At 47.0% G+C, this 13,210-nt stretch overlaps 1 protein-coding gene across 1 annotated transcript; it reads right to left on the bottom strand.

The window, feature by feature from the left end:
• Positions 1-6,428: 6,428 nt before the first annotated feature.
• ARC (activity regulated cytoskeleton associated protein) lies at positions 6,429-12,598 on the bottom strand. The gene is made up of 3 exons (XM_076328998.1): positions 9,329-12,598; positions 8,613-8,781; positions 6,429-8,212 (listed from the first exon to the last, which is right to left on the bottom strand). Exon 1 carries the CDS (start codon positions 12,095-12,097, stop codon positions 10,883-10,885), a length of 1,215 nt encoding a protein of 404 aa, XP_076185113.1. The 5' UTR covers positions 12,098-12,598; the 3' UTR covers positions 6,429-8,212; positions 8,613-8,781; positions 9,329-10,882.
• Positions 12,599-13,210: the final 612 nt, after the last annotated feature.

The following is a 13,210-nucleotide window of genomic DNA, read 5'->3' as shown; positions in this document are numbered from 1 at the left end:
CCTCAGCACTCTCTTTGACAGAGAAGGAAGAAGAAACCATCTACGTAGGAAGGAGACTTTTATAGTGTCTCTCCTGCCCACAGAAAGAGGTTTAGACGCTTCCATTTTATAGCTTGTTAGGACAGTCTAGGGATGTCTGCACCTCCCCATGGGACCATCACTTCTGGATGGACCGTCATTAATGGCCTGAATGCCACTGGTTCTGACTGAGACCCATCATAGAATCATAGAATCATAGAATCATTAACGTTGGAAGAGACTCTAAGATCGAGTCCAACCGTCAACCCAACACCACCATGCCCACTAAACCATGTCCCTAAGCACCTCATCTACACGTCTTTTAAATACCTCCAGGGACGGTGACTCAACCACTTCCCTGGGCAGCCTGTTCCAATGTTTCACCACTCTTTCAGTAAAGACATTTTTCCTCACGTCCAATCTAAACCTCCCCTGGCGCAACTTGAGGCCGTTTCCTCTCGTCCTATCGCTTGTTACTTGGGAGAAGAGACCGACACCCACCTCGCTACAACCTCCTTTCAGGGAGTTGTAGAGAGCGATGAGGTCTCCCCTCAGCCTCCTTTTCTCCAGGCTAAACAACCCTAGCTCCCTCAGCCGCTCCTCATAAGACTTGGCCCAGTCCATGATGCTGGAGGCAGCTGCCTGCAATTGCCAAGATGCCTATCAGCCTGAGCAGGATTATGGGATGCAACCAGCCTCAAAAACAATGCCCTCCTGCTCGGTCTGAGAGGCAGAGAAGGGCCAGACCCATTGTAGCATTGGGCTATACAGAGATGTGCAGGCAAGCTTATGGCATTGACTTTTATGGCCGATAGCATAGGCTGGCCTAAACATTTGGTGTGTACAAACCTAATGAGGACCAAAGGAGGCGTTAATTCAGCCAAGCTTAATTCATTTCCAGGCATGCCTGTCTGATCAAGCCAAAGGGAAGTGAGCCACGTTGCATTAAGCTCACCTTAATTCTGAAGTAAATTGAAGATACAGGTCTTAAAGTCTTCCAAGTAATTTGCTATACAGCCATGCCTTGACTCAGTTTGGATTCGCTTTTCTGAAAGTCTCTGTGTGGAGGAGGCCTCAGAGATGAGGGTCTTTGGAACAGGGTAAATTAGGGTCCAGTTTCTACTTGATTGCAAGGAGATTTAGGAACCTTAGATGGGCATGAGAAATAAGTGATAGTGATTGCAAAGGAAACTGATAGCTGAGCAGTGAAAGCACAGAGCAGTGATGGAGGTGCTATCCTGGGAAACCCCACACTGTCTTCTGCTTCTGACACTTGCAAATAATTCAGCTGTGTGCCTCATTTTCCACACCTATGAAATGAGAATGATCTGCGTTAGGTGGATGTGTGCTATGGAAGCAATATGTCAGTAGGGGTCCTACACGGGACAGAGGTGTCTGCAGCCGGTTTTCCTTCCTGCCTTCACCCTCAGACATTTAGTAAAACCCGCTCTCCAACCTCTGCCTCCTCTGGGAAAACCAGGACACCACATCCCAGATGTCCTCAGTGACACTAGGACTGCAAGGCATGCAGATTGTAGCAAAGAGCTGTTGACCTTTCACCGGCTGGAGAAGTCACTCAATGCCTAAGCTCAGCCTGAATATGCACAGCAGCTCAGCAGTTGTTCACATCACCATAAGAGCATGTCATCTGCACGTTTAAAAAGAGTAGTTGCAGATATACAGTGGTTAGGTCTTGCTCCAGGCTTGTGTCAAAGCCAAACCTTATTCTATAACCAGGAAGAAGATTATTTACTTGAAAAATTTAGCCAGGTACCATGTCAGAGGAACGTGTTAGTGTCCATCAAGTCCTTTGGGTGCCTTTGGCCACTGTTATAGGGGTACTCTAACCATGCTAGCCCCAAAAGCTGCCTAGGCACAGGGCAGTCCTTGGGGTGAATTTGTCTCTGGTTTCCTAGTAGAGCCTGGTAGGTCAGGACCGAGTCTGGAAAGTGTTTTTAGATGGGGCATTGGCTGCAAGTGAGCCAGCTTTTCTCCATAGTTTTGGGTACCATCAGGTTGCTGAGAGGTCTGCTAAGCTATGGGGACCAGGCAGAAGAGTGACCACTGTGGGTTGTAACAAGCCCAGGAGCCAGCTAGCTACATGAATAGAGGTAGACAGACACCAGGATTTCCTCTCCTGCCCTGGATATGGTTGATACATAAAGTCCCTCCCAGGCCTTCCTTCACCATAACAGTGCTAAAGGAACCCCTGTACTATCTAGAAAGTCTGCTTTGGTATTGCCCTCTCCCCACCAGGTTTCCAGGATCAATTACTCCATATGACATGAAAAAATCCCCATAGTGCTTGTGAGTGTCTAAAGAGAATTTTCGGGCAAGACACAGGTAATTGGGGAGCCAAGGTGGGGAAGAAGTGCTGTGCTTGGTATCTACTGTGCCTGCCTTTACTGAGGGCTCTTTTACACTATTGTCACCTTCCCCTTAACCATGGTTGTGATGCAGGGACACAACACGGCCAGCCGGACAGAGGGCTAGATGAGTGCACGGGGTGGAGGGGAGATGCTGAGCTCCTGAGCTGGTGGGAGACGGCAATACAAACCACAATCACCGTTAGTCTGTGTCTGCTTCCACGGCACAACATGCACAGCTTTGCCATCCAGAGCCTCTTGGCAATTCCCATTGTTCTTGTTTCCTTTGTTTCTACTTTGAGATGAAGAAAGCACAAATGGACCCTGGTCTCCAGTGCAGGCTATAACCGAACATCAGCATAGACTACCTCAAGTACTGCACTGATTTCACTGCCTAAGCTGAGGACAGCCTTTAAGGTGACAACCTTAAGTTTGGATTCTTCAATTTTGGTGTCAAAATTGGCAGTGAATTTGGGCCCTCCAGTGAGTGGATTTGTAATTTTTCAAGTGTGTAACATAGGCTCTGTAATCCTGGTTACAAAGAGGGATTGTTCCTCGACCCTGTTGGGAAAATAACTTCATTTTGGGTAAGGAAGGGATTCACACCATTCCAGTGGTACCCGGAAAATTCTGCATCACTGAAGTGTGCAGCAAAGTAGCACAGAGGGTGTATTTTTTGCAACAAGGGGAATAATGGAGTCTTTTTAGTTGAATAGTCAAATCAGGAGAGAGCAAAATGGGGCAAGATCAAGTCAGAAGAAAAACTCTTCTAATATCTCAATGGATTAAATTGAAGATGAAAAGAGAGATTTCTTCTTGCACCAACTCGGCACATGCCTCCAAGTCCCAAAACAGTTCATTCCATTTCTTTTTTGATTTTTCTAACCTTTCTCTTTTTTTTTTTCTTTCTTTCTTTTGTGTTTTTTCAAGTTGAAGTCAGTTTCTAAGTGATGCTTTTTAGAAACAAAAAGTCAAAAAGGTTCATTTTGAAAATGTCAACATTCTATTCCTTTGGAAAAAAAGAAACACTTTATGCCAGCAAGTGGGTCTGTAAGCTTCAGGACTAAATTAAATCTGATTTTCTAGGGACTTATGGCTTGTGTTTCAATTTTTTTATCTAATATTGGCTGAGCACATTCAGTCTGTGCCTATCTGGTAGCGATGGAACTACTGTCCTCTATTCAGCAACTCCATATCAGAAACATGTAGGCTTTTAGTGACTTTGGGAGTCTCTGTTTTTGCATGATGCAAGTTAACAGGTTGAAAGTTAATGAACATGCAAGAGGGAAAGATTGAAAAACACACTGATACTGCATGATCACTTTAACTTTCAGAAATGTGGTCCTAAAAAGTCCTAAATGTAGCCTAAAAAGTAATGAAAATGGCTGCCCCTTCGATAATTATCACCGACTTTTTTTTCACCTAAAACTGCTGAATTGAGCCCAATTTTCCACACAGCAAACCTCCTTTCAGTTTTTAATGATTAGATATTAGCTGTAAAAAGCATGTCACCTGCCTGCAATTCGTACTTAGTACAAATTAGTATCTGTGGGAATGGGTCTAAGATAACATCCTGCTCCATGATCAGAGTGAGCACCCAGAACTCAGCAGAGCATCGTATTGACGGGATAAGTGGAGCCATTATAGCCGATTGTGTCAATAATGAAAGTTTCACAGCCTCCCTAATTACACATTGCTTTGCTGGGAAATGTGGCTCCAAGGGAGCAGTTAGGCTGTGCACAAACACATGCCTGCCTAAAAAGTCAATAAATATGATTTACATGACTGACCGGTGCAATCACTTTGATTAAAAAAGAAGGAGATAGAAGGGAAAAAAAGAGAACAAATATGTCATGTATGAATGCAATACTCCGAGAAGGTCCATCTTAGCACTTTCTTTAAGCTGTTCTGAATAAGAAATTAAGGAGCTCATCAGTATAGCCACGGTAAAGAGAGAAGGAAAAAAAAATATTATCAAGTAAGTGTGAATTAATGATTTTTTTCTCAATTCTACAAGTGCTTGACCCCACATGCCTTTTCCATCAGTGATTGTGAAGTTTGTGAATAGCTCTGCATTTTGGATCATGCCCCAGAAAGCACAGGGATGGTTCCCACTTTGATTTTGGATGGGGGTTTCAACTAGTTTGAGGCAATTGATCCATCGCTGGGCTATATCTATTCCAGGTGATTCCCTACTGACAGAGCCAGGAGCAGTAATAAGGCATTTCTTCATTAAATGAAGGTGTAGGTCCAGTGACTCTCTAGGGATTTTAATCCAGAATTGTCAGAAAGTAAATAACAATTATTAGATTTAAATCTGGAAGGCTCTGGAACAAAATTGGAAACCTTCCGAGTTTATCTGTCACAGTCAGGCGTTTCCCAGCCTCATCTACTTTTCCCACCTCCCTCAGAAGGGCATCCCCATCCTGTCCATCTTCCTCCACCGTAACTTGGCCATCAGTCCTCACCTCTCCACACTGACCTCTCATCACCACTTCTCTCCTTGCCCTCAGACGTCCTCCACTGAAGCAACCACTGATCTTGTATCGCTGAAGCTGTGGGACTGGGCCATGTGGGGATGGATGATGACGAGGATGGATTTTTCTCTTTCTAGTGTTTTTTTAATTCCCACAGTGTACAGTGGAGTTCTGCCCCCCTCTGCTGGAAGAGCTCAGCACCTCCAGCTGAGCAGCTCTTGCTTTTTTTTGCAAGGCACTGGGTTGGTCCTTGCAGGAGATCCAGCCCTTTGGCCACGTCCATAGACCATGCAAAGTCTAACCCTGCTCTCCTACCCAGTTTCTCCTATACCGTCCCAGGATGGGATGACACTGGCTGCACCCCTGTTGCTGGTCTGTCCCCTCAATGATTGTTTTTAACCTCTTTACTGGTGGCAGTAGTTGAGGGCACAAAGGCAGAATTCAGCTGTTGACCCAAACTGCATCTTTAAGGTTTCTTTCTCATTCTTGGTAAGAGTTTGTGGTTGAATGAGCTGTAAAAAGCTGAAGACACAAGGGTTAGCAGCTATCCTTCAGGCATCTTTGGCCATCAGACCATGTTCTGCCTTTTCAACCTGTGCTTAGAGGGATATCTGGGAGGTGCATTTGGCAATGCACGTTTGGTGCCTGTTGTGAAAGGAATGAGTCCATTTGTTTCTCCAGCTGACCTCCCAAAATGCACATTAGCAGTTGCATCACACCCTGGACTGTTAGTCCTAACACCCTCCTCGTTGGAGAGAGACCAGGGCTGGAGCAGGGAATGGGGCCTAAACCCACCTGAGTGCAAAACCTTTTCAGAAGAGGGGGCATTTGCAGAGGCAGAGCAGAGCCCTCTATTTCCATGGACTGAAGGTCTTTGGGGTCAGATCTTTGAGCCCAGCCTATCGCAAAAATACTCATTTCAATTTAAAACACTCTGCTACATCCCGACCTTCCTCCAACCCCAATGACCCAGAGGTGTTTTACAGGTAATGAACCCAAGGAATGGAGAATAACCCTGTTGTAGGGGAATGCTTTAGGTAGCAAAGCACCAGCTCCTGGCTCTCTGTGCTGCTGAGCGCTGACTCTTCTGACTGCTGAAGTCTCTTTGGATATCAAGTAGAGCTGATTCAGGCTTAGAGATTTCTTTACCTTGCCCTGGCTTGCCTCAGCTCTTCCATGTGTATTACCTCTCACACATGGGTGGGAACGTGATTGCCCTCTGTTTCAGTAGCCTTTCTCTTAGCTGTACCCAACAAGAGCCCTGCACAATCCACAGTCTCACAAGGGACTGTTTCTCCCAGCCTCATGGGCTACATTTGACGCAATCTGAGATGCTAAACAACCCCCTTAAAACACCTCCATATTTTCTATATCCAACCGCTCTTCTCCAAAGGCCCAGTACATTTCATTTTTATGTCAATCTTCTGCTTTTGCTGAGAAGGAAGATTTCATGAGTCAAACAAGCCCAAATGGCTGACAAGACCAAATCTTCAGAGGGCAACAGATACTTAAGTCTCCCATGAACCAAGGAAGAAAGACCAGAAAGCAAGGGACAAAACAATTGAAGCAGATATTTCAAAGTTTTATTGTATAAATCTACAAAAGGCTTTGCTACAATAGCAAATAGAGTGTAGCACTATTCTATTGGCAGGTTCTAGTGGCTTGGTGTGATCTTGTAACTCCAACATGACACATGAGGAATAAACTGCCTGATACAGTCAGATCTAGGGCAAGTGATGTCGGCTTACAAAGACCTTTTGGCTTCAACCCCTATAACCTGTAGTGAGTCAATGTGTTTGCCTTTTGTACAAGGTTGCTTGAATTAATAATATCTCTAGTAAAAATAAAAACTCTAAAGTAGTTTTGTCAGAGTCAAATGTAAAATTGCCTAAGGAAAAAAAAAAAATCCAGTGGTTGAAATTTGTTAAAGATTCACAGACACAACACATACACACTTCTTCATTCACGTGACTCTGCCCCAGGAAAATAAACTACCAGTCCTTCCTGGAGAAGCTGGTAATATAAACCAGGGTGCTACAAGTAAAGCTCCAATCTGCTAGGAGCAATAATTAAAATAAAATCAATCCAGGAGATTCAGTTCTGCACACTCCAAAAAGTCAGCTGAAAATGTATAAACCTCAGGACCAAATGATCAAGTAGCACAGACTGGCTAATTCATTAAAAAGGCAGGAAAGTCTATGGGAAAATAAAATGCATCTTCAGGCAGCCAGGTCACTTGAAAGGGACTATGGAAATTGAGCACCTCAAAATCAAACATCATTTTGACCTTGGGATGATGCCTATGAAGTCTGCCTTTACATGGTTTTACATAATTTTCCAGTCCTGGACATTTTTGCTGAGCGTTGTTGGAATGTACATTAGATCCCATTGGCTTAGTTCAAATGCAACAAAACACCACAGAATTTGGTTAGGTGGATTTGATTGCTCACACACATACACCCACACTGACACGCACACACACATACCCGGGACAGTTGGCTCTGGAAGAGAGAGGAACCAACTGGACCTCTTCAGCTGAGATGTGAACCAAAACTGTCTTGTCCAACTCACTCAAGCTCTTGTCTTTTGCACAACTTTTGCACTCCCTGGGTCTGGATGAAAACAGTCATGCCAAAGCCAGCACAAGAACCCCAGTTCTTGTAGTAACTCTGGCCCATGCAGATCCAAGAAGCGCCTGCTGTCTCACAAGAGTCTCCCTTCTGGCAAGACAGCTGGCCCAGTTGTGCAGGCTCAAACAGTTCAGACAAGCATCTGGACCGCAGGATGCTTCTCCGAACCTTCAGAGCCCTTTGAGGTTTGAAAACTGATACCCGCATGAAATGAAGCTACCCTCAACTCAGGAAAAATGAGTTACAGCATTAACAGCATGGAGGGTTCGTAGCCTAGGTAGGGTCAGTTATTTGGCAAAGTTAATCAGGAAAGTTTTTTTAACTGATAATCTAGTGAAGATTTCTTTAGGTGAGTCCCAGTGGCCCCAAATTGCAGAGGTATGGTATTATCTCAACAGACAGTTAGTACAAGCCCAGCATCCTCGCTGTCCCCAAAGCCCAGACTTGGTTCTTCTGGTCTGCCTCTTGGTTTCTTTTTTCATTATCAACACTTTCTTCTGTGCTTGGAGTACCTGGACCAGCTCAGTCTTTTCTTCATCCTGTTGGAAGTGGCTTCCACTCTTCATTCTGGCTCTCAGCACCTTGAACACGGCATTGCACTATGTGGGAGGCTCTTTGGTGCATGATTTGCCCTCTGCCTTCCTGCAGCACTCACTTCTCCCCTGGGAAAGCAGGACTCTTGGACACAGAGACGGAAACTCAGCAACAGCAACAGGGATCTCTGTAAAAGAAAAACAATGCAGCAGCTCAGGTTAGATATCCAAAGTGGAGAGTACAGGGGATTTCTCAGGAGATGGAGTTATATTCAGTTGTGCCCACTAGGTGTCTGAAGCCTGGAGGTCCCACTAGGTATTGGTGCCTAAGCATTTGCCAATGGTCCAGCAGAAAGCAATGCATGATGCACACTGTCCTCAGAGCATTAACCATTGAGGCTGGTGCTTGGGTTCCTACATCAAGAAGCTGAAATCCCACCTTTCTGGTGGTGCCAGCCTCTTGCAACCATTGGGGCTAAGGTCTCAAGACCAACACAGATATTTGCACCTGGGCTATTCAGTACCTCGGGTCAGGGCACTGGGGAGGCTAAGAAAGGCCCACAAGGGTAAGACGAGAGGTGTAATTACCTGTGCCAGTCTTTCCTTCACACGGTGGATCCGGCAGTCGGTGGCTGGGGATCCTGACAGCAGGTTTGATGTTGAACCCTTGGTTTTGAAGCTTTTTCCCTTTGGCTTTCCTTCCAAATCCTGAGCACTGTGAAGTGATTCCTTCTCAGAGGAGGATCTGAGTGAGTCACTGTAATCAAGAGAAGAAAATGCTTGTAATGCATGGCCAGCTCATCCTCAGCAATGACACCCACTCCCCCACCACTCATCTCAGGTCATTAGTGAGAATCTCTGCAGATGCAGCCACTGCCAAACTAACTCACCCTGAACAAGTGAGAGGAAAGCCCCCACCGCTTCTAGCGCGGGTGCAGAGCAGGCATGCATCTCCTTTGGGCTGTGCATGGACTTGTGATGTATTGTCACAGCTGGGGACTCAAGCCCAGAGATTTATGGGACAGGTCCTTGGGCTGGGGTAATGAAGAAGCTTCCCATTTCCTCCCCATATTAATCAGAGAGTGCAAGATACTGTCCTGTTTGGAAACTTTTCCCACTCACTGTCCTTTATTTCCCTTTGGCTGGCTCCTTCCCCTTTCTCCCAAACTTAATCTGTCACTTACAATGCTTCATGTCCCATTGCAGATTTTTTTTTTATCCCAGTGCAAGATTCCTACTGGACAGGCTATGGCTAGTTTAGGTCTGAGGAATGCAGAGAAGAGAATGTCAGAGAGTTGCCCTACCTTCAGCTTCTTGGAAGGAGGTACACCAAAGGTGTCCCGAGCCACCGGTGCCACATGTCAGGAGCATCCCAGGGGCACTCCTGTTGCTGCATCCCTGCTGCATCTCTTGCGGAGGTGTTGTTTATTTGGTCTGGTGGTGAATGCAGATGATGCTCAAGATATGTCCAGCCTCAAGAAGCTTTGAAGAGCCAAACTTCCTGAATATGTCTTACAGCAGTTTCGTCTCAAAGTCCTATCATCAGGTGTTAGCCAAAGCAAGGTGAGCGCTGAGCATTGCTGTCTCAACATGGAAAATGTCACAGAGTCCAAGTCCGTCTCCATCCATGGCAAGGAGATGTTGTAGAAAGTTCTTTGTGAATAGAAAACGCTCTGTCCTCAGGTGCTTCAGGACAGGGGCGCCAGGCTTTCCAAGAGCATTTTGAGTCTGTGTGAGTAGAAACTCTTTGTTGTGAGGCACAGGCTGAAACTGTGCTGGGACACACAGCTCCTCTCTTCACTTCTTTTTGCTTTTACATGGCAAAAGCTCCTGTTGTCTCCATATATCAGAATGGATTCAATTTGCTGCTCGGGGGATATTTTGCTCTGGATTTAGGATGTGTTTGTTTGTTTCATTCAAAGCATAAGGATTTATTTCCCTTACCTCCCCCCTCCCTCTCAAAATAGCTCTGGTGCCTCCTCTCTCCACCTTGACACCCTCTCTTCTCTGAAAGGAAGCAGACTGCCCCTTCAATAAATGAGCTCAGAATTTAATTTGAAACTCTGTTTCCTGCTGAATGCACATTATAATGTGCAGAGAAAGGGTGAAATTTGCCTCTGCACTGCAGTGGCCTTGATTGGAGTGAGCAGAAAGTAAGACAAGAAGTAAACCAGTAAGAGCCTCTAGAGAGGAAAAACATTAAAGCAGGTATTAGGTGCAGTGAAATGAAAAACACTAAAAATAATCCAGATTCTTAAAGTTTTCAGTTCCTGAAGCCATAGGATTTCTTCTAAAAAGAAAAATCAAAAAAACTATTTAATCCTTTGGAGCAAGCAAGAACAGGAGATTGCCAAGTTAACAGAAGCCCAGTGGTAAATCAGAAATGGGCAAGGGTCAAAAGAAAGATGTCTCCTCAGGACAGGGACACCTCTTCAGAAGAGGGAGGAGAGAAGGAGAAGGAGAGATCCAGATGGGTAGGAACCCTCAGCCAATTGCTGCACTCGTCTGGAGTCCTTGAAAGCTGCCAGTGCTAAGCAGCTGCCTCTGAAGTTGGGAATTGTCTCTAGTTTCTTGTCAGGGATCTCATAAAATTGTCCATTCCCCATAGTGGTGCAAGCAGTATCTCCAGCACCACCGTATTGCATGGCTCAGGTGAGGTGGGCAACCACATCCCAAGGTGCCTCTCCCCCATCGCCTCCCTCCCCCCACAAGCAAAGTTAATTCCTCTGCTATGGGCTGTTGGACTGAGCACACCTCATGTCTCGTCTCAGCCAGAACCTCTCTCCAAGGAGAAGCTTCCTAAATACGCCCCTTTCTCCCTTTCACGTAACCCAGACTGCTGCCTCCCTTGGACTAGCTCATATGACAGTAGCTGGTGGGCTAGGGGGCTCAGGTTGAGTGCCATTGCTCGGCACAGGACTGGCAGTGGTTGAGGGAGGCACACTGTCCACAGAATCTCCTGACTGAATCTCAGGGGTCCTCTGTGGGCTGGGCTCTTCAGAGTGGTCCATATTGCCTTGGACTTCCTTGCCTCTTTGGATCAGCTGCTCTAAGGTTTTGGGCAAGGGGTAACTCAAGAAGCGCTTCAGTTTGGGCTGGAGGGTGCCTACCACATACTGGATAATTTCCTCCTCATCTGCATCAACATAGAGGGTCTGGTACAAGTCTCTCTTGCGCCAAAGGAACTGGTCCAGGGGCTCCCCCTCTTTCTGGGGCAAATCCAGCTCCCTTTTGATAGCATCCCTAGTCAGAGTCCCCTCGCTGTACTGGAGGAACTCCTTCTTGAACTCAACCCAGTTCTTAACAGAGTCCTGCTTGTATTCCCACCACTTTTTAGCTGGGCCGTTCATGTGGTTTTGGATCTGAGACAGCCAGTACTCCTCTGTTCCACCCACCTGCTTTAAGTATTCCTCCAAGTGGCTCAAGAACTCCCGGGGATCCTCAAAGACCTGGGTCTCCACTGGGGAGGCTGGAGCATCCTCCGACACAGAGACCCACTGGTAGGAATCATGGGCCTGGGGGATGCTGGGCACTTCCCCAGGAGGAGGGGTCAGTGCATACATTTGGCTCATATCAAGGGCATAGTCATAAATCTCCCCCTCACTTGGCCTTATCTCTGGGCCTCCCACCCCAACGGACACAGTCTGTTTTCCGTGGTCCCCAGGACAATATTTGCCTCCCATGGACTCCAGACGGTCCGCCCACTTCTCTAGACGGAAAAAGACCTCCTTCCAAACATTCATCTCTCTCTTGACCCACCTCTCCAGATGGGCAATGGTTTCCTGGCACCTGGCCAGGCAGGCCTTGATGGACTTCTTCCATCTTTGGTTATCAGTTGGGACATGGTCCTCTAAGTTATTCTCTAACTTCCCCACTGATTTCTGCAAGCCTTTCAGCTCGCGCTCCACCTGCTTGGACACCTCAGACAGGAGGTGCCGGTGGGTCCTCCTGACATGCTCCAACATTTCTGCCCTGCATTTCCCTATCTGCAGGATCACATTGGGCTTGTTGACAACTCCACGGTGCCCCTGGAAGGAGTGGATGCCCGCATTGGTGACATTATCCAGCTGCATGGCTCCAACCGTACGAGTGTCAAACACAGAAAGAACTGGGTCGTAAGCCCTGGCACTAGAGCTGGCTCTCAAAAACCCCACCACAACACTTCCCAAAAGACACACAGAGACTTCTAAACCCCCCTCAAATGACTTTTTGACACAAACACAACCAAATCAGATATCACCGCAGAGCGAGCTGTTTGGTCCCCGTGGATCCCAGAGAGAGTTGTAGGCAAATTTCTCCTGGTGCCCAGCTGGAAATGCCGGTCTTACGTGCTCAGGGTGTCCCAGAGAGAGCCAGGATCCTTCAGGAACAAGGAGAGGAGTTGGCTAAGATGTCCAGCCCCGCACGCGTGCCTGCTACCTGCTCGTCCGGAGGTGAGAATCTCGAATGGCAGAGAGTCCCCGCTGGAGAAAAACACACAGAGATGCACAAAGAAGCTGGAAGCTGCTGCAAAAATCCCGGTGATTTCTCCTCTGGTAAACTTGGTGAGTCAAAAGCGCTTTCACTAGAGATGCAAAAAGCTGCTTCTCTTCCCTGTCTGAACTGCCACTAGTCCAGGCTCTTCCATCTACTTATACCCCACACAGCTCAACATGTGGGTGGTGCCCTGCCTCCTCTCGCACTCTCAGCGCAGCGTTCATTGGAGGAAAAGCGAGGCCGGTGTCTGTGGCAACCCAGATCTTGGCAGCCTCCCCTCGCTTCCCACCCCCTCGCACACGCCCCCAGACTCAAAGCGAGAAGCACTTGAAAGGTGCTGGAGACAGTTGGATAGATGGATGAGTAATCACACCTTCCGCCTTTCAGATTGCAGGAAAAACACTTATTCATTCCACAACTATTTACTCAGCAAGGTCATCATTAGCATGCTTCCCCTGGCAGGGCTCGCAGAGGGGGAGATGAGGAGGAATTCAGTGTGTCACACCAAGACAGACGCCCACAGGCCCCCGTACACCCTCACATGCATGCGCACACACACACAGAGTGAGCTCACTCCTAATGCAAATGCTTGGAAATGGTGGTAAATCAGCGGGGGGGGGAAGAAAAGAAAAGAGGAGGGGGAAGGAGAGGGGGAAAGACTCAAAGGAGCCACTTCAGTACAAACTGGAGCACTCCGGACTTTCTAAAGT

This window comes from Aptenodytes patagonicus, chromosome 2 (genome assembly GCF_965638725.1).
Source record: "Aptenodytes patagonicus chromosome 2, bAptPat1.pri.cur, whole genome shotgun sequence".
Taxonomy (NCBI): domain Eukaryota; kingdom Metazoa; phylum Chordata; class Aves; order Sphenisciformes; family Spheniscidae; genus Aptenodytes; species Aptenodytes patagonicus.
Note: the sequence above shows the minus strand (reverse complement) of the source record. Positions and strands in the feature narration are given on the sequence as shown.

Bases quoted from the DNA above. Each gene is read 5' to 3' on its own strand.
- ARC (XM_076328998.1), bottom strand. From the start codon at position 12,097: ATGCAGCTGGATAATGTCACCAATGCGGGCATCCACTCCTTCCAGGGG.